Raw genomic sequence first — 27,601 nt, forward strand, 5'->3', positions numbered from 1 at the left:
GAAATAGAGAATTAAATTCTGGATGTACGCACCCTGATCTATAGGACTGCTTCTGTTGACTTCAAGGGGCTTTGGCTATGTCTCTGTCCTGCCAGAATATTTTCTCTTCTTTGTCAGATGGGAAAGTGTCTTAAGTATTTAGTGGTTTTCTGGGAAAAACAGAAAGCTGGGCTCTTGACTGGCATCAGCCTGTAGAGATACCAGATTGTCACTAGTCTTCACACACTTTTTTGTCACAGGGACTGCCTTTGGCTTAAGCAGTCCAGAGCTCAATGGTTTAGCTCGCCACTGTTTTTCTAGTCCATTAAAAGAGCTGCTGTGGTCACTGAAACAGCTGAGTAAGCGTTCCCATACAGGGGGATCTGTACTAACAGAATTACATGATTAAACAGGGTGTTACTGAGGGCTGCACAAGAAGCATTGCTTGTTCTCTTTTGTGTAATTGTTGTTAATTTTCAATTGGTTTCTTTAAATTTGGCAGATGGAAGCTGAAGAGGAAGGGGCAAAAAAACTGTCGGAAGTAAACTTTGAAAACTTACCTCCCAACTACCATAATCAGTCCAACACGGAAACCAGAATTGGTAATAAAACTGTTCAGACTCATCAAGAAATTGATAAGGTATGAGAAAACATGTATAGCAAGCTGCTGGTTCTTACGCACCTTTTCTTCAGAAATAAAAACAATTTTGCATGTTTTGGGGAGAAATAAGATAATTTGGAGCATAAATTTTCCTGATGATAATTACTTTGGGGTTTTATTGTATCTTATTTGCTTGCATAATCACTGTGTAGGGGCACATGTCATAAAAGGTTAATGTGAAATAATAATTTATTTTGGAAAAAGTGCCTGCTAAAAACAGAACATAGGTACAGCTGTTACATGGGTCATAAAAGAATGACCATCTCCCACTCAGTTAGCTTCATTACAGTAACATTTTAAATAGATAAGGAGGTAGTCTTGTCATCTGCTTTTTCCCCCATATTAGGATTTTATACAACTGACAGCAAAATGGGAAAAAAGGTGGGGTGGGTTTATTATTACAGAACGTAGGACTGAGAGTAACAACGGACTAATAAAAAAATGTAGCTTGATATTTTGTTCTTCTTTTGCTGTATTAGGTTACAGATAACAAAACTGGAACAACAGTTTTTTCTGAGACAGTTATTACATCTGTAAAAGATGGAGAAAACAAAAGAAATCATGTAAGTGAACACTATTTTTCCTTTTGAAAATTAAACAAATACTTTGGGTTCATCATTCAGAAGAAGGTGATATAGTTCACCTAGCGAAATTTCTGAATGCTTTAAAACACACAAAACCGTTAGGGGTAAGCAGTCAAAAATGTTTTTGTTCTTTAGTTTCTTTAACTTGGGAATATTATGTTATGAATTGGAAGCTGAGTTTCAATGTCGTGGTTAACTGAGGTGCTTGATCTGAATATTCAGTTTGTCTGTCAAATGTAAATGTTGTACTCAAATAGCAAAGATAGTTACACAGCCCTTTCCAGTGAGTGTGAATAAACAAACCCTTAGTATAACTGTGCTTCATGTATGTCTTCTCTATGCTTTTTGGTTTCATAAAAAAGTTGGTTTTTAGACTTTAAACACTGGAAAATAACTTGTCTATCATGAGGAGTCTGTGGAACAGTATATGACTCTATTTGCTTTTCAGCCTAAACTAGTGATGGACAACTGGTTGTGAAATGTCACTTTGGGGAGGGAGAGAGGGGTGGGACAATAAATCCCCCTCCTCCCTGGAAATATGGTTGTTTAAGGATTCTTAAAGAAGTTTAAAAGATCAAGAATATTCTTCACCCAAGTCTTGCACACAGGTACATTTGCTAAACATCAGTAGTCCCATGAGAAATTTGGCACATACCACTACTTAGAACAACTGTTAGGTTTTCTTTCGTTATAGTCTTACCAAAATGGACTTTTTTAATGCTCTTACTAAGACAGGACTTGCCAGTGTTTCCTCTGATAGCTGGCTTCATCTGACTAACAGTTTGTGGTTTAATTTAGTTTAATATGCTCTGTTTGTTTTTTTTTTTTTAGAGTAACTTTCTTCCAGTTCTTTCTCAGAAGCAGCTCTTTAACTATTTCATAAAGCATTAAAAAAAGAAAAAATTATGGTGGTAGTTCCTGTTTTTAATGGGCATAAAACCTGAAATTAGTGCATCTTTTCTGCTATCATCCTCTGACTAAATTTTCCCTCTTTCAGCTCATATTTTTATACTGCTATTAAAGTTTGAGAATGGCAAGTAGCAAAATAAAGTTGCTTGTGTATGCTATACTTTTTTTTTTACTATTTTGCAAAGTTTATAGATTAAGTGGTAAGTCAAGGTACAAAAGAAATTGCAACTATTCTGAGCTACAGCTTGGTTTTATACAAAGTGTTAACATACTCCACAATGCTTTTTAGTAATGAGATATGTGTAATGAAGGCAATCAAAATGGTTTTTTTTTCAAGCAAATATGGTCATCATCTTCAAACCCAGTGTACACAGGTAAACTTTTCAACCTTCTTAGAAGTGGGACACAACACTGGTGTTGTTTCATAATATATTTGGCTTGCTTGTGGTGTTTAATCATTCTTCACAGCTGTAAAAAATATTTCTAAATTAGCTTTCTCCAACATTTCTACAAAGTTCCTTATAAGCTTCATATATCAAGTGACATCTGCATTTTCGTTATGGGAAGGTTGCCTCACTTACAAAGCCAGTCCTGCATCCAGACCCAATACTGTTATTAGTCTTCCAGCTGAAGAATTTGAGGGCTGAATACAAATTTTTGTCAGATTTCATGGTAGCAGTCTTTATTCAGTTATGAAGTAAGCATAATCAGAAGCAATCACATTAACTCCTAATCATTTAAATCCTGGGGCACTTTATTCATCAATATCTTTACTACAGCAGCTGCTGAAACAAAACTACATTTGTTAATGTTTATTTTCCCTCTCACACTCATTTTGAACTCTCAGCATGCCCGTGGTACAAACACCTTATTTAGAGGTTGCCAAGGTAGAGAAAAAGCTAAATGGGAAAAGCAACCAACAGATGTATTTGGTTGTTATTTAAGGAGAGCGGGCAAACATGCATATATTAATTCAACTAAGAGATGCCTAACAGAAGTAAATCTGAAAATACTTGAAAACTTTAAGCATTAAGGAGGAATATGAATTACTTAGGGTACTACAAGGGTGAAGAACTACTGTAGAAGTAATGGCATGAGATTGAGAGTTGGAAAATTTGGGTTACAGCAAGAAAAACATGCTGCCAAGGAGAGATCTACCAGGTGGAAGAAAAATTTTGTCCAAATTAAAAAGCACTATTGCTTAGATCTGTAAACTTAAGAGCATTGGGAAAATGAGTTGCAGAAAACTTTGCACTGGCCCCTTAGACCATTTATATATATATATAAATTTTCATACTTGAAGTGTCATGTGACATTGTGGGATGTCCCAGTCACTTTCCAGGCTGCAGGCTTCACAGACCACTGGATGATAATTCTGCTTCTTTGCTGCTTATTTTAAACGTTAGCAACAAAGTAATACATGTATAGGTTTTGTATTCTTCAGGCAGTTAAAAATGGAAACTTTTTGAAATTTGTTTGGAGATTATCTCAGTGGATCTCTAACTATAGTTAGTATATGCTGTTCTGTAATACACATCCTTAATACCCATCAGTGATTCATCCTGCTGTGTAGTCTTAATGCAACAAAAGGTTTGTATAATTGTATCTGTAAGTATTGACAGTAATTTGAAAAGGGTGATACTGACATTTTTTTCTGGGGATGGAGATTTTGGTAGCAGAGGCTGTAGGGAGCCAGCCGTTGGGAACAGGACCTCTGTTCTGATGCTACTCCCGTAGACTTCAGATTGGTGCCTCTTTAGAACAGCACTTTTGTTTTTATTCTCAATCTGCCAAGTAAAAGAAATAGGCACATGCTATCACACAAGCTCAACTTTTATGCTTGTAGGGAAACTGAATGCTGAAAACTAAACCTGTTTCACAGGTTCAGTTTATAGGCTTAGCTTATGAAAGTTAAGGATTTCCACAGCTCCTGCACTTGAGGTACAAAATTGGGTGGTAAATACAAGAGTTCATCAAACACCTTAGCAAACCACCTGCTCTGAAATGTAAACTCTGCAGTAATTAGTAATAACTGGAACTCTACAACCCTCAATTCACATTTATTCTCTGAGCTGAGTTAAAAGCCACTGAAATAATGGAAAGTTTTTCCAGTGACATTTTTGAGCTTTGAGACATGATGCAAAAACCTCACGGGTAGGCAAAGATGTGTCTTGCGACGGGTCTGTGTTGCAATAAAAATCCACATATTGTCTGGAATGAAATTCGGCATGGGAGAAGCAGCTTCACGGAAAATAGGTTGCGTCTGTCTTTTAAATCACAGTGGCTGTGCCACCCCATGTCCTCCTGCAAACAGGTAGAAATACACTTCTATATAGTATATACACATACATATAGTGCAGATACAGTGTTACAGAAACATACGGCATAATCTTACACACACACACACACACACACACTTTTCCCTCTCGGACAGTATTTCTTGGCTTTGCATCACAGAAGTATTCTCTTAAGACTGTGTTCTTTGTTACCAAATGGCTCACTTGACAGTATTTTGATGGCCAGACGACTATCAGTATTTTAAGTCTTTAGAAGAGGAATTGGGCTGCTTGCCATTTCTGGCAATGCAATCCAGTTCTTCAGAGGTGCTGCATTATTTGCAGGCGCCATTTACATTCCCAGACTAACATTCACTTTCTCAGATGTCAGTGAGGACTGACAGTCACCAGCATAGACGTCAGGCTTTGATCCAACAGTCTTGTATCTTTAGAGGCCGAATACAGGCAAGAGGTAGCTGGATGTGAATGTTTCTCTGTCTGTGCAGAGTTTTACTTCCACTTGCTCCTGGGTTTAAGGCTCAAATACTCTAATTTATTTCTTTGGGAAACACTGGTTAGCTTGCAAATTAATAGATTATTTCCAGTAGTAAGCTCAAGTGTAGAACACAGATAAAGTAACAGTGCTCTTTATTACCATATGAAAATCAAAATCTTTTCTAGCTTGTTGATTAGTCTTATTTCAATTGTGATACATTAGCCTAACCAATGAAAAGCAAGCATGAAAAATAAAAGGAAACAAAATTAGTACTGGAAGATTTGCTGCACAAAGATCAGTTGTGTTTCTTCTCATTTGTCTTCAGAGTAGTATTTTATATCAGCTCTCTCTTCTAATTCAAATCTAGTGTACCTAAGATTTTTTTTTAATTGTCTGTATTAATTTGATAAATAAAAATAGCAACAGCTTCTTTTTAGGAAGGTGGTTTTTTTTTCCTTTTTTTCAAACTTTAATAGAAGTATATCTCGTTGCTTTCAATTCTCTTTCTTGAAAGAGATTTTTAAAGATGCTAGTATCTAGGGAGAGTGTACTGGGGAACTGGAAGAGTATAATGCATTTCTCATTTGGCTTTGGCACTATAAAAAACGCTCCTTTCTTTTGCCTGTCCTTGATGGTAGAGGCTCTTGAGGGCATGACTGCGCCTTCTCATTAGTTCCACAGTACAGGTCAAAGTTTCTTTGTGGGAGAGTAAGGAAAGGTGCCTTCAGTGTGATTCTGTGCAAGGTGCTTGCTCTTTCTCTGCAAAGGTGGGTGTGTGCCTGTATGCACACATGTATTTGGCACCCGCCTTCTGCAAATACAGTAGCTGGTTAGTAAGTAATTTCAAACACTCTCAGGTCCTTTGAAGAGAGGCCCCATGATACCAGGCCTTTATTTCCATGGTTAGAAGCTGCTGTTTGGATCCCTGCAGCTCTGGGCAGGGAGGACTCTATCACTGTGGACCTGCTTTTACAAGCTGACTTGGCAGGTTCTTGAAGCAACCGTCTGTCAGGTCACTGGTTTATCTGTAGAGACAGAATAGATAGCATCCCCATTATAATGGCCGTATTTAAAGCATTTTTCAGCCTTTATCTTTAGTCTCACAGTAAAGAGTAAAAAGGAAGAAAATAGTAGAAGAATTAAATGTTAATCTCTGGGGTTCTATTTCCCCCTTTTCTAGAGAAAAATGTGTTTTAAATGGCTAAGTTGTAGCACTTCATAACCAAGCTTCCACTTCTCTGCAGGTATCCAGAACTGCTAAAGTAACTGCTTGATTCCTGTCTGAGCAACTTTTATATGATTTTACTAAGCATGTTCTCAGCCACACATACTGGAGTTGCTGTCTTTGAGATTGATACTGCTCCAGGGAGAGGAGTTCCTACCAGTGCTGAAGAGAAAATGAGCTTTGAAAATTGAGAAGGAGGCATTAATGGAATGGAAATTGCAATTTTTCCATCAGCAGCACTGCAGGAGAACAGCTGATGGCAGAAATTTGAACATGCAGCATCTTGGTGTTGAATTCTGCTCCCTTTGGCATGCTAGTGTCTCAGGGAAGACACTTGTTTTGGGCATCCCAGTCCTACTTTTGGGTCCATTTTTTTTGTTTCATTTTCCACGGAACTTTTAGTCCTCAGCGACTTGCACTCAACAACATTAAACTACCAATAGACACACTAAGTGCATTCCTGGGTTGAAATCCTGGTCTCTGTCTAGCAAAAAAACCCCCATAACATCTAAATCTGGTAGTTTTTGTATACTTAATAATTTAATTTATTACCATTCTTAGTTTGCTTTGCCGTTAACTGTCCAGCCTGCTCTGTTGACATAAGTTGTTACATAAATCATGTCTTGACTAGTACAGTTCTTTTCAAAACACCCCACCCTTTAGGTAGTTCTTAGTGTAGGAGTAGATAAGGCAAACTGTACTTCCTAGCTAATGCTCCAGGAGAGAATTAAGAGATCTGAATGAACCGCGTCACTGTTGTTCATATACTACACAGTATACAGTACACAGTAACTTGAATAGATTATTACAGTTATAATATAGGCTAAAGCTTTCTGAAAAAAAATATAAATGCATGAATAGCTTACAATGGCAATCAGTTAAAAAAGTGAATCATAGTTTCGATAGCCTTTTGTAAGCAGAATACCTGCATGCTATTGCACTCTCTTTTGTCACATTCAGTTGATACTTTTTAAGTAGTACATCTCAAGTGTTTGCAAGTCATAGCTTTCATTTTAGAACAAAACACCTCTTGTAGGCTAGGTTCCCATCCAGTCCCAATCCACCTAAATTCCCGCAGGAAAACTAATAAGCATTTTTTTATCTTTCTGTGCATAAAGAACTATTGCTTTTCACTAGCAAATCTACCCTCAGTTCTTTCAGTCTCTTGAACAACGTCTCCAAGGCAGTGTGATGTGTGTTTTGCCCTTCTGATGTTTTAAGTAAGTTGGCTAACCTGTCTGATGCTAGCAATCTGCTCGTACTCTAGACTTACTCTGCTGGAAAAGCTATGAAGTAGCCATGCGAACTGAAGCTAGATGTTGAGCTTTTTGAGCCCAGTTAGTGAAAGAGTATTCTGATAGTGATCCTGAGAGGCTTGAATACCCATGTCTTGTTTCGAAACAAGCAAATCCATCCCCCAGCTTATTTTAGAGAGCTAGAGCTCTTCAGCCAGGCAGGGTTCTGACATTCTGAACATTTTACTGAAACCCCTTTTTTTCCCTTTTCTTTTCAGTTTCAGTCTTGGCAGCGTAGAATATGAAGCTAAGGGGAAGGTGCAAATAGCTCATGAGGACTAGTAGCTTGTGTTTATTAGAGTAGAAAAGAATGTGAAGAAGGGTGCAAAGGGAAAGAGAATGTAGCCAAAGATGAGAAGAATTGTGCAATTAGTATTTTGAATTGCTCTTGTTAATCTGGAATACTTTTAAGTTATGAATCTTGTTGTAGAGCAAGGGACATAACCTTCCTGTACAAAAGGTGTGATGGAGCGTGCGCCCACCTCCGAGTATTCATATGTAACTCCATAAGCAGCAAATGCTTCTTAGTGATGCAAAAGCTATTAAGAGATTTAATTTAGCTCATGGATGATAGGATGGCCTTATTGTCAGTCACAGTGTATCTCTAAAACCAACATTTTTACTGGTCATCTGATGTTTGCTGGACTATACCAAAAAAAATCTGAATGTTAGTCTCAATGAATGGAAAGACCTGTCATAAGGAGTTTGAAAAACACGTGTCACCTCTGAGCCTGCATGAAGAAACTTGTCCAAGGAAGAAGGTGGGAAATCTCTGTAATTGCCAGCTGAGGTGTATGTCATACAGCTAGCTCAGTGACTGCATCTTTATTTATTGAACTTAGTCCATTCTGAGTTGGTTTGTTTTCTCAGAGAGAATGCTGTGTAGAAAGTTAAGGATCCACATAGAGAATCAGGAATGGATAGTGTGTACAAACATAAGATGGTTTTGTAATACTATAATGCTGCAATGGCCATGATGTGGAGAAAAGTGAGACTGCAGTTTCCATGGACTCAGATATCATGCTTGGTGACCCTGAACAAACAAGCAGGTGTAAACAGCTGCTAGACCTTATCAGAGTGAAGAGAAGCCATGTGCCTTTTGCCGAGAGGTAAGGCAAACCAGGCAGGTGTTTCAGCTGAAAACACAACAACCAAAGGTCAGAGAACACAGATCATGATTGCATTTTTGGGGGCTTAAATAGTGGCTTGGAATTACAGGCAAATAACTGATGCAACGGCAAAGGGGTTACTCCTAATTAAAGGTATCAAATCCTGCTCTCCTTTGTATCAGTGGGAGTCTGAAGTAATTCAGATAACATGAGTAGATTTACTTTGCTAGTAATGAAAAAAAATTTAAAAGAGTGACTAGGATTTCTTTCATATTTCCTATTGGTCTAGCTTAGTGTAAGTTTTTTTATGTCAAGTTAGGCAAACAAAACTGTGTAATACTAATAGATATTCTGAAAGTAACATTCTTCATTAGTAATTCAGGTCTATGCCTGTGTTTAGAATTGTTTTAAAATTTGCCAGATCCTCATGTGGTATTTCAATTCCAGTTAAACTCCAAAGAAAAAGAATATTTTTATGCAAAATCCAGTTGGCTGAAGAATTGCCTCACCATTTTTATCCATCTGGACTGTTACCCTTTGAGTAGCTAAATATTGAAGAGAGAAAGATTTTCTTGGAATAAATTTCTCCTCACCAAAACCAAGCTATTACTGTAACTGTGTTATGGTGCCTAGAATTGATTCAGTGTTCTAGGTGATGGTTAGTAAAAACACAACAGTAAACCAGTAAGTTTATCTCCAGAAGGCTACAAAACAGACTTTCTCTTAGAGAGTGAGTGCCCACCCGCTGCTTCATCAGTGTCTATCTGAGCGCCATGCACCACTTCTAAAGCTTACAGCATTCTTGTTACTTGTGGAAGTGAATTCTGGCTTGTCTGAAAGTTTTCATTTGTGGGGAGGTATGCATCATGTTCAGTTATCTGCTTCTTCCTTGTTTGCATATTGGTTGGTACAACTCTTCTGCAAGCAAGCCGTGGTAAGGGAGTAGTGTAAATCAAAAAGTGGTTGTTTACCTTTCCCCTGGTTTTAGTTCAGTCTTCTCACACATAACATGCTGAGTTTAGGGAACCAAGGCTGTCCAAATGTCTTTTACAGATCATGTCCAAGTTGTAGGGAGATATAAAAACATATCATCGTGAATGCTTTTACTTTCTGCCTCTACTAGATCTACCTATTTATGCTAAGAGAAATTAATTTTTTTTTATCTTCTCTGTAAGGTAACAGATACAGTCAGGAGAGTGAACCTTTTATGTGGACTGGTGACAATTCTGTGATCTACTGATGTCTGTTAAGAGATCATAGTATGGACTGTCTTTAGACAGCAACAACATTCATCAGCAATATTTCTTTCCTCTGGTCAGACCCGTGTAGCAAAATTAATCACGTGAGAGGAAAAGCTTTAAGGCAAACGAGAATTTTTTTCCACTGGTTTTGATTACATGGTTTAATCCATTGGCTCCAGCAGATGCTTATTTGAGGTTTTAGCTGAAGCCATGTTATGTAATTAAGCAGTAAGCTTTAGATGGTAGAGTAACAACAGTAGCAAAGGCTTTAGGAAATACAGGCTACGATACTGGATATAAAGCATAAATGTTTTGACTTTTTATTTTTTATTTACATCTGTTATAGTCTTAGAATGATTGAGATACAAAGGATACAGATGAATGGATTAGATCTGCAGCTGGTTTACATCTGTATTGTCATATATAAGGTGGCAGAGTGGTAGTAATTCGCTGTGGCTGGGAGGTTGGCCCAGTAACACGTAGTTCCATATACGATGAGCCTAAGTCTTCTCTGACCTTTTCCTGGACCATAGGAGGGGTTGATTCATCAAAATCAGTAGAATGACGCTGGTTTTACACCAGTGAGTAGGAGGAGACAGAACGAATGTGAGCTGTGATTGCTTGGCCTTCTGTGCAGTTGTTTATGGTCAGGAAGATGTGTGAGATGCTACTAGTCCAGCTTGATGGCATTTTGTACTACAATCTACTAAGGGAAACTGAAGGAAAGTAGTGAATTGAAGTCTGTTTCTGTTTAGTTCTGTTTCATCAAGGATTTGGCAACTGTGAGAAAAAAAAGCACTGTAGAATGGTGGCTTCAAATTTACTCCCTTGAGAAATGCATTTTGATGTCAGCTGAGTAAATCTCACTTTGTCCTTCCTCCCATCTGATTCAAAACCAGCATTTTGGCACCTTCTGTGGAGTGAGTGTCTGCCTGGCCTTTTGAGGGACTGAGTCACTTTGATAGTTAGCGCTGAGGAATATCACACCAGCTGAATGCATTAGCTGTCAAATTGTGGTTATTCACCACTGCAGCTTATAGAGAGACCCCCCCCCTCCAACTTTTCTACCTGTCCCAATTCTTACATTAATAACAAGTCCACTTCTCCCTTCCAATTACTAATATATCATAATATAGCATAATTGGTAAAAAGATATACAGGGTGGGGTCGAAGTTTCGGGTTTGTTTACTTGTTATTCTGTCTGGAAGTGACTCAGAGCCTGTTCTGTGAATTTATATCACATGAGGAATCCCTCAAACTTGTTCTCTTAGAAAGTCCACTCATCCCAGGGCAGGGAAGAAGCATCTTACGGCATGTAGAGAGGCTGACATCATGGTGTCAGGCAAAGGGCAACCTTAGTGGTCTTTCTGTGTCCAAGATATTTCATAGCCACCAGCAAGGGAAAGTTTTGGTTCCCTAGTAGGTGTTTGTCTTGGACTTCATACATGGTAAAAATCTAATACATTCACATTCTTATGTCCTTTTTGGAAGGACGTAAAGAGTATGCTGAAGACCCTTTTTCATTTCTTCTTCACTGGAGTTTGTTTAGGAAATGGAATGAATATTCATGAATAGTCATCATCTCATGTTGTTGATATCCTCTAGACACATGATTTCAGACAGAGAATTAAATTAAGGGAAAAAAAAAGTCTCTACTGTAATTCCAACAAATGCCCCAAAGAGGAGGTCTGGAAGAAGCCTCAAAAAGTCAACATCTACCACCCAGATGCCTACTGCATCCTTAGGCAGACATTTGTCCCATGTGTTCTCCAAATCCTCAAGTGCTGGAGACAATTTATTCCAATGCTTCTCGATGCTCACTCTAAAGTCTCTATTGCTGTAATTTAAAACCCTTTTTCTTCCATCTACAGCTCATTGAAAATAAATTATTACCTTTCCTCTTCAGTAACAGCAGTCTCCCACACTGTCAACTCTGCTATAGGCAAAATCCATTGTAGATTAATTCTTACCCATGTATTTCTGTTCTAGTATTATGATCTTTGGCTGACACCTTAAACACAGCAAATAAGTTTGTTGAAACTGTAAACTACCAAAAAAGTATGCCATATAAGAACAAAGCATGTAAGATTCAGGGTTTGAAATAAGTTGTGTGAGGGACTGGGCACAGGTTGGCCTCTTACTCTCAGTGTGCTACTCTTAATTTAGTGATTAAGATCAGCAAGCAGCTATTAAGTACAGAAATCTTGTTTACAACTTCTGCACAGCTGTTTCACATCCTTGTTGTGTACAGCTACTCTGTGTTGTTTTGCTTTTATAAATTTTCAAAATTTACATAGTTTGGTAGTGAATCATGGAAACTTTTGTAGCTGCCAATTGTAGACAGAAGAGGCGCCTGCATTAAAATTCAGCCCTGGGCACACCATTACATGAAAGCTGTATCTTTATATGATTACTGACTACTTAGAAATAATGGCACTTTAGAGCTTTGTAGCGCACTTTTACAGTGTTTCCATAACTGTTACTGTATCTCAAGACATTTAGAATAAAAACAAAGATCTTTTAGACACATCTTCTGATTATCAAAGGTTGAAGAATTGTTATTCTCCAATTAATAGATCCACAGGTAGATGCATTTCTCTAGTAAGACAATTAATTGCAAAATCATTAGGAAAACTTTGTTTATAAACATGCATTGGTATTTTGACCTCATTTGATAATCTCATAGTATGTGAAAAAGCTTTTCTTAACATGGAACAATTAAACATGGAGCGCATGGCTACTGGTTTTGGGTCTCAGATTGTCTAACTTCAGAATATTCCTTCTCTGTCTAATTATGGATATAGAAGATCATAGAGTCTCTGTGTATTTAAAAAACAACGGACTGAGTGTATAGCATGGCACCAAGTTTCCAGAAGGCCTAAAGGAAGATTTTGTTGTCAGAATTTCTACCATCCTGCTCTGCCTACAGTACACCTGAGAAACAGGAGAAAAGAAATTTCATGTTATAACCTGTCCTGCCTGCTCTAGGGCAAATGTGTGTGGTGGGATGAGATGAGACTTCTGCTATTGCAGACAGTCACTGCAATATGTAGCCCTATGTATATGTCTATGGCTCTATACATATATATGTATGTATGTATATATACATATACACAGACCTTTGCTCCTTTCTTAGTTGGATTACTCTTAATTTCCAGACTAAATTAATTACCTGTCAGATTATAATTTGTGGGGGTTTTCTACCAAATTTGAACAGTTCTAGTGTGCCTCCTCTGATACCACTGCAAAATAAATTGAAATAAGTACTTTGCACTGTGTTTCCTACTCAGGAGCATTTGCAGAGGCTGTAATCTTGCCAGGATCAGATTATTACATTGTTTACTGAGAAAAAGAGAGGGTGAGGGAAGAAAATAAAGTGACTACTTCTGCAGAGTGACCTACCATGAAATTATTGCATGACGTACAGAGGAATAGAACATGATCTGATAGAGCATCTAGACGTCATTTTTCTCATTATCCTGAGGCATTTGTCAGGAATCTTTTATTTTTTGCTTTCATATGTAGTTTCTTCTTTCACTGAAGTCTCAGTTCCTTGAAGCTGTGGATAATATGACATTTTATTTATTTCTTTTTTGACCTGGAACATTAACTGCATAAGAGTCTGATCAGTGACAGCATCGCTGTATTCGTGGTGAGAATAAGCAGATGGTGTAGAAAGGGGTGGACTTCTTACACTAGCTTTGGTGGCAGGCAGTTTATTGGGTGACTACAACCCACCTCAAATAATTCCCTAGGCTTTTTGACAGCATGTTAAGGCTAACATAGCTATGCCGCATTTGGTAGCTATAGCCAAGTTCAAGTGCCTTTGGGTCATGTTCAGTTATGTCATGTAAACATATTTTGCATTCATTCATATTCCATCATGTGGAGAGCCAGAAATGAAGTTTTTCCAATTAAGATGTTTCTGTTTTCTTGACAGGGGAAAAGGAAACAGGTGAGATTAGTTCTATGGAGAAGTTCGAGACAAAACGGAGGGAATCACTTGTATTATTTATTAGTTTTGAGCTCAGAAGTCACATTTCTGTTGAACAGTCACACAAATAGCTGACTTTCCCACATAGCACTGGGATGTGACTAATACCATAGTTTGCAACTCACATGTCTGCTCTTTTTAGTATGTCTTTTTTTAACAGTAGTCCTTATTTTTATGAGTGCTATGTATTTGGCAGGACAGTGGTAAGAGGTTCACTCTGCTGGAAAGTATTACAGAGGTTTTTTGGTATTTCAAGGCAAATTAATTCATATCTCATTAAAGACAAATGCAGTGTGTGCCCTGTCTAGACAACTAAGAGATTAGGAGCTGGAACACTACTGCAATTCAAACTGTGGTAGTAGTTTCCATAAAACAATATTCCATTCTATGTAATTCTACCATTTTTCTAATAGATGTAGTACATGTAGGATATAAACCAGTTTTTATGCTTTTTTTTTCCTTACTACTCAGCAGTTTTTGCCATCTGCTGCAGTAATGGAGACCAGCCCTATGTGAAATGACTTCTAGAAATTAAAACCCAGAAGGGGATATGTAAACACAGAGGTAAATATTAACTCTTAGAAGTGCTAATTGCTAAGAAATGTCAGTTTCAACATCAACAAGTGGTTTTGCTAGAGCACTTCAGCTATGTATGGCTGAAGTTATCATTGTCTCACAGATACAGTTGGAAGTGTTTGGGAAGGCTACCATTTATGGAGGTTAACATTGTGTTTTACTTGAGTTACAGGTTTTTGAAAAGGAAATTTCTTTATATCAGGAGTGTTTAAGAAACATGTAAAAGGGCTTTTTGTTCAGAGAAGCTTTTGAAGCATAGTTGTCCCAGTAGACTGCGAGAGGTGCCCCCATGGATTTCCAAGGTTGTTACTAAAAGTCATTTTCTAATTGTTGCACCAACTGCTTTTGTAGCATTGCTTCCTATGTTGTGTACCTGCTGGCAAAACTGCCTCAACTCTCTGAAATCAATGAATTTTGCTTCTGTACTTTATGGCTTGTGAACTTGAAGTCCATAGAGGGTTAGGAATGAACACTTTGCAACAGCTGTTCTGGCTTACAGCTGTATGGACAGTGCCAAGGCAAAAAAAAAAAAAAAAGCCTGCCTCTCCCTTAGCTGTTAGGCAGTTTGTAGTCACAAACTGCCACTGGATCAGAATAAGCCAGCAAACTGGGCCATATAGCTTACACAAGGAGGGGAAAAGTGGTTCTCCTATTTGAATCCCACTTACTGTTCTCATGTCAGAGCTCACAATGACCTTGGCAGATGAACTGGTACTGAGTTTCTCCACTACAGCTGCCCCTTACCCACAAGGGCATTTTTTGTTCCATATACCCCATCCCACCTTAGTGTTCAGTGTCTGGCTTTAATAGATGTATTAATCACCATTGAAAAGTTGTATATAAAGTCATCAACAGCACCCTCCTCTGCTTTCTTGGGTTCTAAACTGAAGCATAAAGAGCCCAGAAGGGGAGCTCATTCCAGACAGTCATTTGCCTGTCCCTGACAAATATTGGCTGAAGATATGAATAGTGACAGAGTTTTTTTTAAAGTTATCTTTGAAGAAGGACTTTTTGAGAATGTGGGAGGTAGGGTGAGTGTGAGTGAGGAGAGGGAATAGACAAATCAAATGTCCATTTTGAATTTAAAATCAATGATTCCATTTTGAAAGTCAGACAGTATCAGAATAGACTTGAGCATATTTTCTAGTCTACACTTAGGGTGTTAATAAGGAATTAAGGGGAAAAAAAACAAAGCAAAATGAACGTGATTTCAGTACATACCGTATCACCAGCAAAACAGAGTATTAAAAATATTACCATAGTGAGGTACAGAAACCAGATGAACACTGTAAACGAAAGTGGGTTTCTATGTGAAAGTAGATTAACTCTGGCCTTGTAGTTCTGCTTTCATAACTTGAACTGAGAAATTCTTTGCTTCTCTCTTTTTATCCATAGTGTGTTATATGGGCAGAGGATAATGTGGTCCACACCACAGTTGGCTACACTCCACCGGTCAAGTACAGTCTGCCAAAATAGCCCATAGCACCTTCTAGGTCAAAGGCATGCTATTGGCTGGAGTGTGAAGATTTTGTCTTATCACATTGAAAGAAAACTTTTTTCTCCTGTGCCATTCCATGTATATGTAAACATTCAGCCCAAAGGAAAGTACTCTTGTCAAAACTTGTTATACCAGTTCGGACCTGTACACTCCTGTACCATCTCACACTCAGGCATCTGTTTCAGTTTTCTGGTAGTTATGGTCCTACCATACTTCACTATCACTAACATCAGTCACTTTTTTATTCTCAAGTGTGGAGACTAACTATTCTTTAGGAAAGCAAACAATAGCTTGCCATAATCTGCCAAAGACAAGAAAATTGAAGTTTCTTTCAGCAGCAGTTGTTTTAGCAGTATTATAATACAGGGAACCTTTTCTATGAGTTTCAGTGTTTTGTTGGCTTTTGGGGTTTTTTTTTTTCCCCCCTATTGGTTTTGGAACAGATCCTAACCCCCAAATTGCTTTCAGGTGTTGCAGGCTATTCACTGCAGAGTACAATATTATAATAAGAGCCCACAGGATGCTGAGTATGTTCTTACAGGTACATAGCATGCTTTTCTCCATCCTGGCTTCTGTTGTTTATGGGTCCTAGTATACCCATTAATAAATAGGCAAACCTGCTTTCACTCTGCATTATTCTTTAGCACTTCTCAAACAGCATATTGCTTTGCTGCTACATTAAATTAACTGGTATAAGAACGTAATGGATTTCAGAGAGATGTACACCATTATAAGTGTAGCTAATTCTGTCTTTAAGCTATCTGCTCAACTTGTATGCTCTGCTGCATGTCAGAAGCCAGTACCCCCTCTCCTCAGTTTACACAGTTGCTCCTGCAAAGACAAAATATTATGAGAAATAACTTAGTTTGCAGAATTCCAGAAAAAAATGGATTGTTCAGAATCTATTGCAGCTGATGAAGATGTTTACATTTGCTCCTTGTCCAGCAACTGTTGTGTCTCAAGGTAGTCTGATTAGAAAAGGTCTATAACCTGATCAAATAAATTAAAAAAAAAAAAAGAGAGGAAAAAAGAGAAACGGTTACACATCTGCATGCGTAAGCATTACTGAGTTCTGCATTGACTATGGATTATAATACCTGGGTGAAGGAAATTGGAGTGTGGCACAAAATTTCACAGAGAGCATATGAAAGCAAGCTTTTTCTATGCCAGGAAAGAAAACTGTGAAGGGATTTTTTTTCCCCAGCTGAAAACCCTCATAAAACTGGAAGTCTGAACTGGTGGGACACAATTCAGTAAGACAGGAAAAAGAAGTTTTTTGATGGGGGACTCACTAGTGCAGGAGAAAGCAGCGACTGGACAATTGCAACTTTGGTGTTAGGTGGTTTTAGAGCTAGAGAGGGAGTTATTCCATGAGCTTAAAAACGATCATGGCAAGATTTCTCCTTTGTGGAGAGGGACGACTGGAAAAACTGACTACATTGAGACCTGGCTGTTTGCCTGAAAGTGGATGGAACAGGAATGAAACAGTATGGTTTATTCTGAGTATGGTTTATACAGAGGGATTCATAAAAGAAGCTGACAAAGCTACAGACAGAAAATTGGCCAGAAAGAGCATGGGTGCTGAAGAGAAGTGGCTAACTGCTAACTTGGAACCACAAAACCTCAAGCATACTATGTAACATTTGGATTTTGACCCACCTGATTATGTAGCAACACAAAAGCAAACAAGCAGAACACACAGTGTGCTGGAATAATCAAGCTGCAAAAATATTATGATAATTTATAGCCACCTACACCTGGTGATACTAATGTCTTAAAATAGCTGAAATGACTGCTTCTTAATTATGAACATATAACCTGAACATCATGTCATTGACATGAAAAGAATTGGGCCCTAGACTGTGTTTGGCTTCTGTTCTAAGTTCTGTGTAATTAAAGTGTTTGAAAACATCTCAGGTGGCCAAAATGGGTAACTTGGATGAGGAATTGCTCTTCACACAGAGCAGCCTTGTCTCACACAGGGCAAGAAGCTTCCATAAGGTTTAATCTAGAGAAGATCTGAAGACAGTATAGCTGTTTCACAGTGTAATCTTTTCCTGTTTCAGTGATTATAGTAATTAAGAGCTTCACTTAAACTTCTTGCGGAGCTACTTTTCAGCCCATCTGAAACACAAAAAACAACTGGGATGGTGTGGAAGACGTCAGCAGTCTGGGGAAAAATGATCTAAAAAAATAGAAATAGAAAATTAAAAGCTTAGTGGAAACTTTCAATAAAGGTTGCACAGATGACAGCTGATCTGCTCCAGCAAGTGAGATAATATCTGCCAAAGAGCAGCCAATGATGGAGTACAAGCGACTCAGGACAGTGCTATGATTTATTCTTCTGTTGGCTAGATTGTTTCCAGCATGGAGAAAACACATTTCAGAGAACAGGGTTAATCACATGATTTTTAAGAGGTAACCATTAGCTGGGAAAACACCCCCTGCCTGTGAACCAGATAAATCAGGGGTACACAAACATCTACACTTACTCTCTGTATTATCCTCTCTGCCATACCTGCAGAGCTGTGTTCTAGGAAGAATTTCTGACTTGTTTGTACATTCATCCTTTGCAGCATGAATGAAAGGTGAGCCATCTCTATCAGAGTGCTTGTGGGACCTCTGGGTGAAGAAACTTTAGTCTGAATTTGTGATTCAGATGGGAACTCAGGTGTCCCTCTCACATGGACATTTTTGTTAATACCATTAAATTATTCCAGGTTTGAAAAGCTAAACGTGCTCAAGCACGTTGCTAGCTTGAGGACTACTCTAGCATCTTAGCCGGGTAGCAAAGGCTGATGCATTAGGGAACTGTGGGGCTTTTTTTTCCATAGGATGTACGCGGTTCTTTGCTACTTGTCAATCTTAAATTAATGTTCAAACCTGGCTGCTGAATACTCATGTGCAGCAAACAACAGGGAAGGAAACGGGTTTGTTACGTGCATTTCGAAAGCATATGATGTGGAAATCATGTTCTTCGACAGGTTGGAACGTTACTAAATGTAAATTAACTCCCATGGATAGCAAGGAGATGCCAGAGGAATGATGTCAGCTGAGAATCTGCTCCTGCATATCTTGCAATATTCAAATTAAATTAAAGTAAGGATTTAAAATTTACATGTGTAGGTATTTAGACATTTGCAGCTGTGAGCTTGCAGGTGATGGGCTATGGTGATAGGTGCATGAGAGACATGCCATCAACTAAGAAAAGGAAATCAAGTAGTGTATGATATCTACTGCTTCCTAGAAGTACTGGCTGTAAGGTAGTGCTGCTGTTACCATAAAGTCCCAGGAACATTTAACATTACCAGTCCTGTGAAAAAAAGCACTGCATTTTTCAGCATAGGGCAGGGGTTGCTGACAAAAATGCTCAGGCACTGCAAAGATTGCCTGAGAAGAATTTGTCTGCCCCTTGCAAAGGGGAGCAGAGGAGCAGTTAAAAGGAAAAGGAAACACATTTCCCTTCTCCCTTAGGGCTGTCCTTGCTGGTTTAGGGAAGCTAACCATGCTGCAGAGTTCCTGAGGTCAGCACTAATGTTGCTGGGGAAGAGGAGGGAGGACAGCATAAACTCTCCTGGCCTGGGATCAAGAAAGTTGTTGCAGAATGGTCTCTGACAGAGCATAAAGATACTCTCGGCTGCTGCAGCTGCTGTAGTGTAGCCTCTTTCCTTCGGTCTTGCCCCGCATCTGAAAAAACAGCCAACAAGTAATGAATCATAACTGTACTCTAATATAAGTAGAATAGATTTAATACAAATGCCTTCAGTGTCCGTCCCCCCCCAAAAAACCCCCAACCAACCCAACCAAACCCAAAAAGCCTGCAGAACAAGATAATTTATTTTCTTGAGATTGCTGGTATTAATATTTATACAACCAAACACTTTGAGGCTACAATATTTAGGTATGCCAGGGAGATAGCATTGTTCTATTACAGAACTGTGGTTGTATGAAGAACCGAAGCAAGCTTTTTTTCTTGGTTCCCAAATAAGAAATATAATCAAGACCTTCTGGTATTTCAAGAAGAGGTATGGATTTCTGTCACACCGTGGCAAATTACACTTTTATCCTTTTCTTTAGGAGTGTATCATTGACGAAGACTGTGAAACAGGGAAATATTGCCAGTTCTCCACCTTTGAATACAAATACAAATGTCAGCTCTGTAAAACCCAGCATACAGTAAGTCCTGAATGAGATGTGATTTTATGTGGTCTTTAGAAACTCCATAAAGAAGTTATTGTTGCTAATGTCAGCAAGTCAAAATTGATAGAAAAGAAGATGCAAAGCTTTCTGCATGAGATTAAAAAAATGGATGCATAGAGTGTTTTGAGTTGGGTTTTTTTTTCTGCCTGTTAACTAGGTTTTAAGGTTTCTGTTCTCATATGCTTTAAAACGTGTACTCCACTCCTCCTGACTCAGGCTTGACTTGCTGGGTGGCCTAAGGACAGTGTAAACTAACACATTGTAGGTTGGCAGTGGAATGGGCAAAGAGGAAATATCGTGCCAGCTCCTAAGGCTCAGCTGACAGTTGGTCATTTCCAGCTCTTGATTCACACAGAGAATTGCAGCAGCCTGTGCTCTTCCCTTCATTGACAACTTGTACAATGCTGTAATGCAACTGTTACTGTAAATGATCCTCTTACATGGATAATTTACATTATTTAAATCTGTGAACCTCAGGAAGCAGTAAATTCCTGTCTTTTGAGGTAAAGGATAAATGTTCTTGGTAGTAGTTATGGTTAGATTATCTTCTGTAGGTGACAGGTGCCTGAGAAGTTCAGGCTTTTTCTGTGGTGAAAATCCAGTTTAAGAGCAGTCTGTTGAAAAATGCCAGACAGTTAAGTCTACAAGCAAGCAAACCTTGCTGTAAAGTCATGTAATCAATAGGATTATTATCCTCTAAAAGCACCAGGCTGTTCCTGAAATTTTAAATACTTACTTTGATAACTTCAGGGAGCTCTATTGACTTCAGTGGACTGAATGCTTGCTTAAACTCAAGTCCTGAATGTATGCTCAACTGTCATTAAGAAAGCTTATTCTTCATATTTTAGAAAATGTTAAACTGATAATTTTTCATGTTAACATGGAATAATTAAAAATCAAGATTGGGATGACCTAATACCTACCCCTCCCCTTTGGAGTCCTCAGTATAACATTTGTAGGATAAATAAAGTAAAAATTAGGTCCTAGCTACATTCCTGTTGTAAAGTGAGCTCAGACTGAAGATGGTGGGATCAATTCCCTGACATAGAACCCTCACAATTAAAAAAAATTTTTCTTTTTAATTAGCAGGTCTTAATAGTGCTACCATAGTCCTACTTCTTGCCCTGTGTTAAGCACTTCCTGTGGGATCCAATGGAAAAGAAATTCTGATTTTGTATGGCTGCCTAGACAGGGCTTTACACAGGCAGAAGAAAGCTGTTAGAATGCTGACCTCCAAGGCATCTTTAAGATGCTAATCAAACTACCTAAAAAAAGAAACAAAGTGACACACCCCTTTTATTAGGTTGATTTTTTAGGCATGTATAGTTGAAACACTGGGTCAATTGTCATACAAAGCTATCTTTAGCTAGAGGGTTGCATTTCTGATTTGCAGAGAATTTTTTTTCAGATTTTTTTTCAAAGATTCTTGGTTACAAATGAGGTCTGGTTCTTAATACAGCTAAAAATTGAATTTTAGTAAGATTTTTTTGCTTTGCTCTTTGAAAGCAGTCCTTCTGAACAATTTGTAAATTCCTGAATGCATTTAACAATGGGAAAAAATCAGTAACATTTTCTATTGATAATGTTTCATTTATTAATTCTTTTTTTCCTTGATTGCAAAAGGCTTCCTTGAAAACCATATTACACTGTAGGATGTCTGGCTGCTGATCAGTTTTGATGTAAATGCTAAAATAAGAATTCAGGTTTTGTAAGATTGAAAGTATAATAGTATAGAAGGAGTGCTGTTACTCTGCTGTGGAGGTTCCCGCCTGGCAAATATGTATGCTTGAAGTTGAGAACCTAAGCAGTTCTGTTAAAAAAGTGGGAATATGACATGCATATATTTAAAGCACATCTATGCAGTTGTCTTCAGGACCAAGGTCTAATTCTGTGTTTAGCCATCTGTTGATATATGTGATTAGTGCTAGGGTGACAGTTTTGTCATGTGCTTTTTCCATTTGCAAGCATTGCTCACGGGATGTTGAATGCTGTGGAGACCAGCTTTGCGTTTGGGGCGAGTGCAGGAAATCCACTTCAAAAGGAGAGAATGGCACCATTTGTGAGAACCAACATGACTGCAACCCTGGAATGTGCTGTGCTTTTCAGAAAGGTACAGAGGTTTTGCTTTTTATCCTGTTCATTTTATAATACAGGAGTGTTAATCTTGAGCTCTTTTGCCCAGGTGAAGTGGTTAAATCTCTACAGTATCAATAGGTCATTCTCCCTTGGCCTGTGGAGTGCACTGTATTAACTTCATTATAAAACTTCAACAGAATGAGGAGTGAGAAACATTCTGGTGGGCTGCACAATGGTACAAGAAAAGCTAGAGATGAGACCAGCATGAGAAGCATAAAAATAAACTGTTTCTAAAGGAGTCTCAGACATATAAAAGTGGCAGAGCTCTGACAAATTTTCACCCAATAGAGCAAAAATAAGAGAATTAAAAATGTACAAAATAAATTAATGAGATTACTGAAAGTGGCTTTTCCTTCATATCAGCAAGCAGACCATCAGAATCAGACTGCAGATACATTTCATACTTGGAGGGTTTTTTTGAGCCCTCCAGGGCACTATGCTATGCAATACTGACCCAACAGCCAAGATCCATAAAGAAATGATGTGCCAGATTTATGTTGTCAGTCCACGTGGGAATGTGAAACTTGATTTACAGAAGGGAGGAGAGGAGGAGAAGGTATCAGACCTGAAATCAGTCCTAAATCCTGCCTGGTGAGGGCCCAGCTTTTTTCTACTGTTTTCTACCCACTAGTTCCTCCCTGCTTTTATCATAGTTCACCTTAATTGTGTAGCAACAGGATACAATTCCAACCATCTCTCTACACCAGGTAGATACTCCTCTAGACAGCTTTTTTCTGGCTCTTGCTATGAGCAAGAAGTGACCTTGTACCTTCACTGATAGTTGGGCTCCCTGTTTTGCTGCCAGCCTGCTGGTGGATCAGGCTACTAGGGCATTTCAGGAAAACAAAGGAGAAAGCTCAAACAACATTTAAAGGCAAGTGGGTCTGCTCAGCTTTTCCCTGTCAATTTTAAGCATGCCTAAACCATTTACAGGTTTTGAGCATTACACAGTGGACCTTTGATGTTACCGAAGTTTGGTTTCAGCAAGTTTTGGTTAGAGCAGTTTTATTTTCCTCTTCATCAGGTTTCTGCTTAAAGCATTGACAGGTTTTACCAAGCTCTGTCAGAGATTTATTTGTACTCAGATTCCGAAATGAGACAGAAAGAGCACTTTTAATAAATGCCTGTTACTTTTACCATGCAGGACTTTGAATCTCTGCTTATGCTGCAGAGATGAGTAAATCAGTAGTATGCATCCATTAGTGATAATCGCACTAGGCTAGTCTACTGTGAAGGTAATGCTGCTTCTGTAGCCCTGATTTCCTATGGGATCCAAACAAGCTGTGTCTTCATGATTATTATTTCAGCTGCATAAGACATTCACACTAATTTGAGTATAAGTTAGTGCTTGGCTTGAAATGAAATTTACTACAAACCTGTAGCTCAGGAAGGAACAATACAAAAGATAAGAATATTGACTGAAATTGATGGAACATTATTATTAAAACTTTAAATACAGCTGTTGGTTAACAGCAATGGATTTTTATTCTCTACAGTTGCCTGCTTTAGCAGTGCTTTAGGGTTTTTCAGGTCTTCCTCCATCACCATAGTATTGCAAAAGGTTGTCCTAATAAAGATTAGAGTGTCTTTACATGGATATAAAATTATAGTAAACTATGGAGCATTCGCTGCTTAACATACAATGTTTTAGAATTAGGAACTGGTAAGTCGTATATGTTAAAGCATATGTGTGTCTCTTTGTATATACACACACATATAAATATTTTGACCAAGCCTGTTCTAAAAACTTAAATTCTGAACTCTTCACATATTTTATTCTGCCCTACCACAAAAAAAGAGGTGAATGAAGACAAGAGGAAGAAAGGAGGTTTGATAGGAATGTCTGTAAGAGCTGAATTCAAGACTGACACTATGAGTTACTAGCATCAGGAAACGACGTATCCTTATAAATAATTTCTTACACAAGTTGAAATTCACCCCTGTGCAGAAACAAGGGTGCCAAGCCCCAAATGCCATCAGACAGCTTTACCTATTGTAGAATTACTGTAAGAAATTAAATGGCTGAGTAGTTCTTGTAACCTCGTTATTTAGTCTCTGAACAATTGCTCTGTATTTGTGACCTCTGCAAAGAAATAGAATAAGAAAAATAACAGAGTTCTAAAATACAGAGATATTTCTCTATTCGGATTTTAAACCATTAATGCTATGCGTTGGAAAGGATTCACTGTAATGTTAGTTTTCTTGGTTTCAGAAGAGTTTTTCAAATCTCCAAGGGATGGAGTTGTGCAGTACTACTGTATTGACAGTAGTCTCTTCATGAAGAAGCAGGAGTTGATCTTGCTCATTAAGCATAAACTTCAAATGTCTTACTCCCACCTAGTGGAAAGAACATTTAAGTTACGGCTCCCTAATATGTAAGGGGACTTAAAAAGAGATCAAGTCTGTCTTTTTATATCTGGCATGTAGACTGAAAGATTAGGCCATCTCAGTTTAGCAGACAGTTAACAACAACTCATAAAATTAATTTACTCTGGCATGCAGAACTACTGTTTCCTGTGTGCACTCCCTTACCTGAAGAAGGTGAACCCTGCCATGATCCTTCAAACAGACTTCTCAACCTGATCACCTGGGAACTGGAACCTGATGGAGTGCTTGAGCGATGCCCATGTGCAAGTGGCTTGATCTGCCAACCTCAGAGGTAAAGTTCAAACCTGGGCAAGCAAATGATTTGCAATTTTTGAGGGCTCTCTTTCTGTGGTAAATGGATACAGCGCTTGCAGATTCTTCTGCACTATAAAGTGTTTTGACAGCTTTTCTCATTGGTAGCATTGAACCTTTCTCAAACTTACTGCTTTGTCCCAAACAGATAAGCCTAATTGAGTTTCACAACACCTTAATCCAGTGTGAATTGAGTTTGTGTATCAGGCTGGTACTGCTTTTTAGTCAATCAGAAAGTACTAACAGCTGTTGAGATGTAACATTCCAATTTAATTCTTTACATACAGCTCTTGTCCACTGACTTTCTATGTTAGATTGGGCTCCTGTTAGGCATTTTGCTTGCTTTCATACGTAAGACATATTAAAGACATTTTAATACATGCAGGAAGTATAAACAGGCATGTTCCTGTACTACTGATCAGCTTTACAGAAGGTTACTTCTATCACAAGAAGAAAGGTATCTTTGCTTCCACTTTCCTTCAGTTTCAAACTAACCTGAGAAGCTAGTTTCCTTACTGCTGACTTCAGATCCACTGTTCAGACTTGAAACACTTCATACTGTGCAGACTTCTTTAGTATCGAGCTTCACGGAATAGGAAGTGGGCTGACTCCATATTTTCTGCTAGAAGCGAAAACTTTTAATATATCATGCCTTTAATCATTCTTTAAAGGACAGTTATTTGCATTATCAGCAATTTCTTTGGGAGAAACTGAAATCATTTCAGTTTTGCACTAAAAGCACTTTTAGAAAACCTACATGTTTATTTATGAAATAAGCTCTCTAAGTTTGTTCCTACACTACAATTTTCATTGACTTTCAACGAAACAGCATAGCTGTGATAGAGATGTAGATTATATTTCTCTCTTTTTCTGTGTCCAACTCTGTTTATACATTTTTTTCATGCATGAAAAGTAATTGGATAACATTCTGTTTCATAAATGTGATCTAAGGAAGCAAGCACAGTTGATCCCATCCTTTCAGCACCAAGATTTTAGTTAATGTGCAAGTACCATTAACCTCGGGGAAGGTACGTCAGCAAATGTCATGTCTAGTAAGGAGGAAAACATTTCAGATGAGGATATAGAAACACAGAAATGAATTAGGGTGTGAATATAACTGAACTGTCCAGCTATAGTCACAAGAATTACTTGTCTGTTTACAGTTATCACAGATACAGTAATATTGTGCACACCACCTGCCCATGACTTGCACGGACAGTAAGATAAAGGTGCTTCTGTGAATTTACGTGGTGAATTTGAAGGTTCAGATAACATTTTTTATTAAAAGAAACAGCCCACCTCTGCTTGAAATGGCCTTTGGCTATATGTTACTAGTGAGTGATAAACACTGAAACTATCAGATTATATCCTAGAGAATATGGGGATGGTTTGCCCACAAGTGGAAGTCTTAGAACTCCTAGAAAGCAAAACATGCAAAAATTTAAAATGTACACAAAATAAGCTTCAGGAACATCTTTAGTTCATTTACGCTTTGTTTCCAGTGAACGAGGCTGCAGCTTTAAGCAGTTGTGGTGCCCAGCACAAGCAGTGGTCACCTTGCACTCTGTCAGAAACTGTAGCCCTGTTCTGTCCCATGCAGTGCAAAGAGGTAGCGGATGCACCGTGATCAAGTTCTATTCCCCTGCTTCTTGTCAACAAACATAAATCATCCGTGTTGTCTTCTAAAGTTCCTACAACAAATGTGGGATGTTTGTTTGCAGGCAGCTGAAGCTACTTTTCAAGACAGACAGCAGCAAATACAGCTATTACACTATCCTGTTTAGAACCAAATATATATAATGCTCAGTTTTCTCAACTCTACCGCTTGATAGCAAGCGACATTTTTTCCTGCATTCCTTTTAAGCTGGAGTATCATGTTTCTTGGTATTATGACATGAACAGAAGGGACTAGTCATCACCATTGCGTGTAGGTAGAAGTGCCAGATTGTGCTGATGTCCACTGCCATCTTGTGTCCCAGTATCAAAACAGTTTTTGTTACTGGAATCTTTATTCTAGCTCTGTATGTGGAAATCTCATCTTTAACTGTCCAGCTGTCAAGCATGTAAAAACCAGATGTTTATGAAGTCAGCTACAGTATATGACAGTATTATGCATTTAACATGCTTTCATGTGGGGCAAAAATGAAGACTTTTATTAAGGAACTAGCAAAAGAACATGAAAAGATGCATTATATGACCAGATGCCTCTCTTTTTCCAACAGCCACAGCACTACATCTGTGTGTGAACTGTTTGCCAACAAAACCAGGAATAATGAAAAAGAAGATCCCTTAACCATGGATGAGATGCCATTTCTCAGCTTGATACCCAGAGATATTCTTTCTGATTACGAAGAAAGCAGTGTCATTCAGGAAGTGCGTAAAGAATTAGAAAGTCTGGAGGACCAAGCAGGTTTGAAGCCTGAGCCTGACTCAGCTCGTGACCTGTTTTTGGGAGATGAAATTTAAAGTCCAAACACCAGACAGTTTAGTTAGTTATTTCTAGAAATTTTTGTCTAGTGTCTTGCTTATATAAACCCTAAACACACACTGCTGGATAGAAGTGCAATAAACAATGTCTTTGATGAGCATCCTTTTCTGTGCACCAAACCTGCATGTTCAAATTGTTGTTGAATTCATTCAATCCTTGGACCAAACCTTCTGTCAAAGGTAAATAAGAAATATATCAGTGTTTCTTCTGGATTAGTACTTTCCCCTTGTACATTAGAAATAAACTTACCAGTAC

General features: G+C 38.2%; 1 protein-coding gene across 1 annotated transcript; it reads left to right on the plus strand.

The window, feature by feature from the left end:
* The first annotated feature begins 481 nt into the window (after window positions 1–481).
* On the plus strand, window positions 482–27,485 carry DKK3 (dickkopf WNT signaling pathway inhibitor 3). The gene is made up of 6 exons (XM_010563785.1): window positions 482–619; window positions 1,120–1,203; window positions 19,921–20,019; window positions 22,009–22,153; window positions 24,682–24,838; window positions 27,081–27,485. Exons 1-6 carry the CDS (start codon window positions 482–484, stop codon window positions 27,322–27,324), a joined length of 867 nt encoding a protein of 288 aa, XP_010562087.1. The 3' UTR covers window positions 27,325–27,485.
* The last annotated feature ends 116 nt before the right edge of the window (window positions 27,486–27,601 follow it).

This window comes from Haliaeetus leucocephalus, unplaced genomic scaffold (assembly GCF_000737465.1).
Source record: "Haliaeetus leucocephalus isolate CR32 unplaced genomic scaffold, Haliaeetus_leucocephalus-4.0 Scaffold173, whole genome shotgun sequence".
NCBI lineage: Eukaryota > Metazoa > Chordata > Aves > Accipitriformes > Accipitridae > Haliaeetus > Haliaeetus leucocephalus.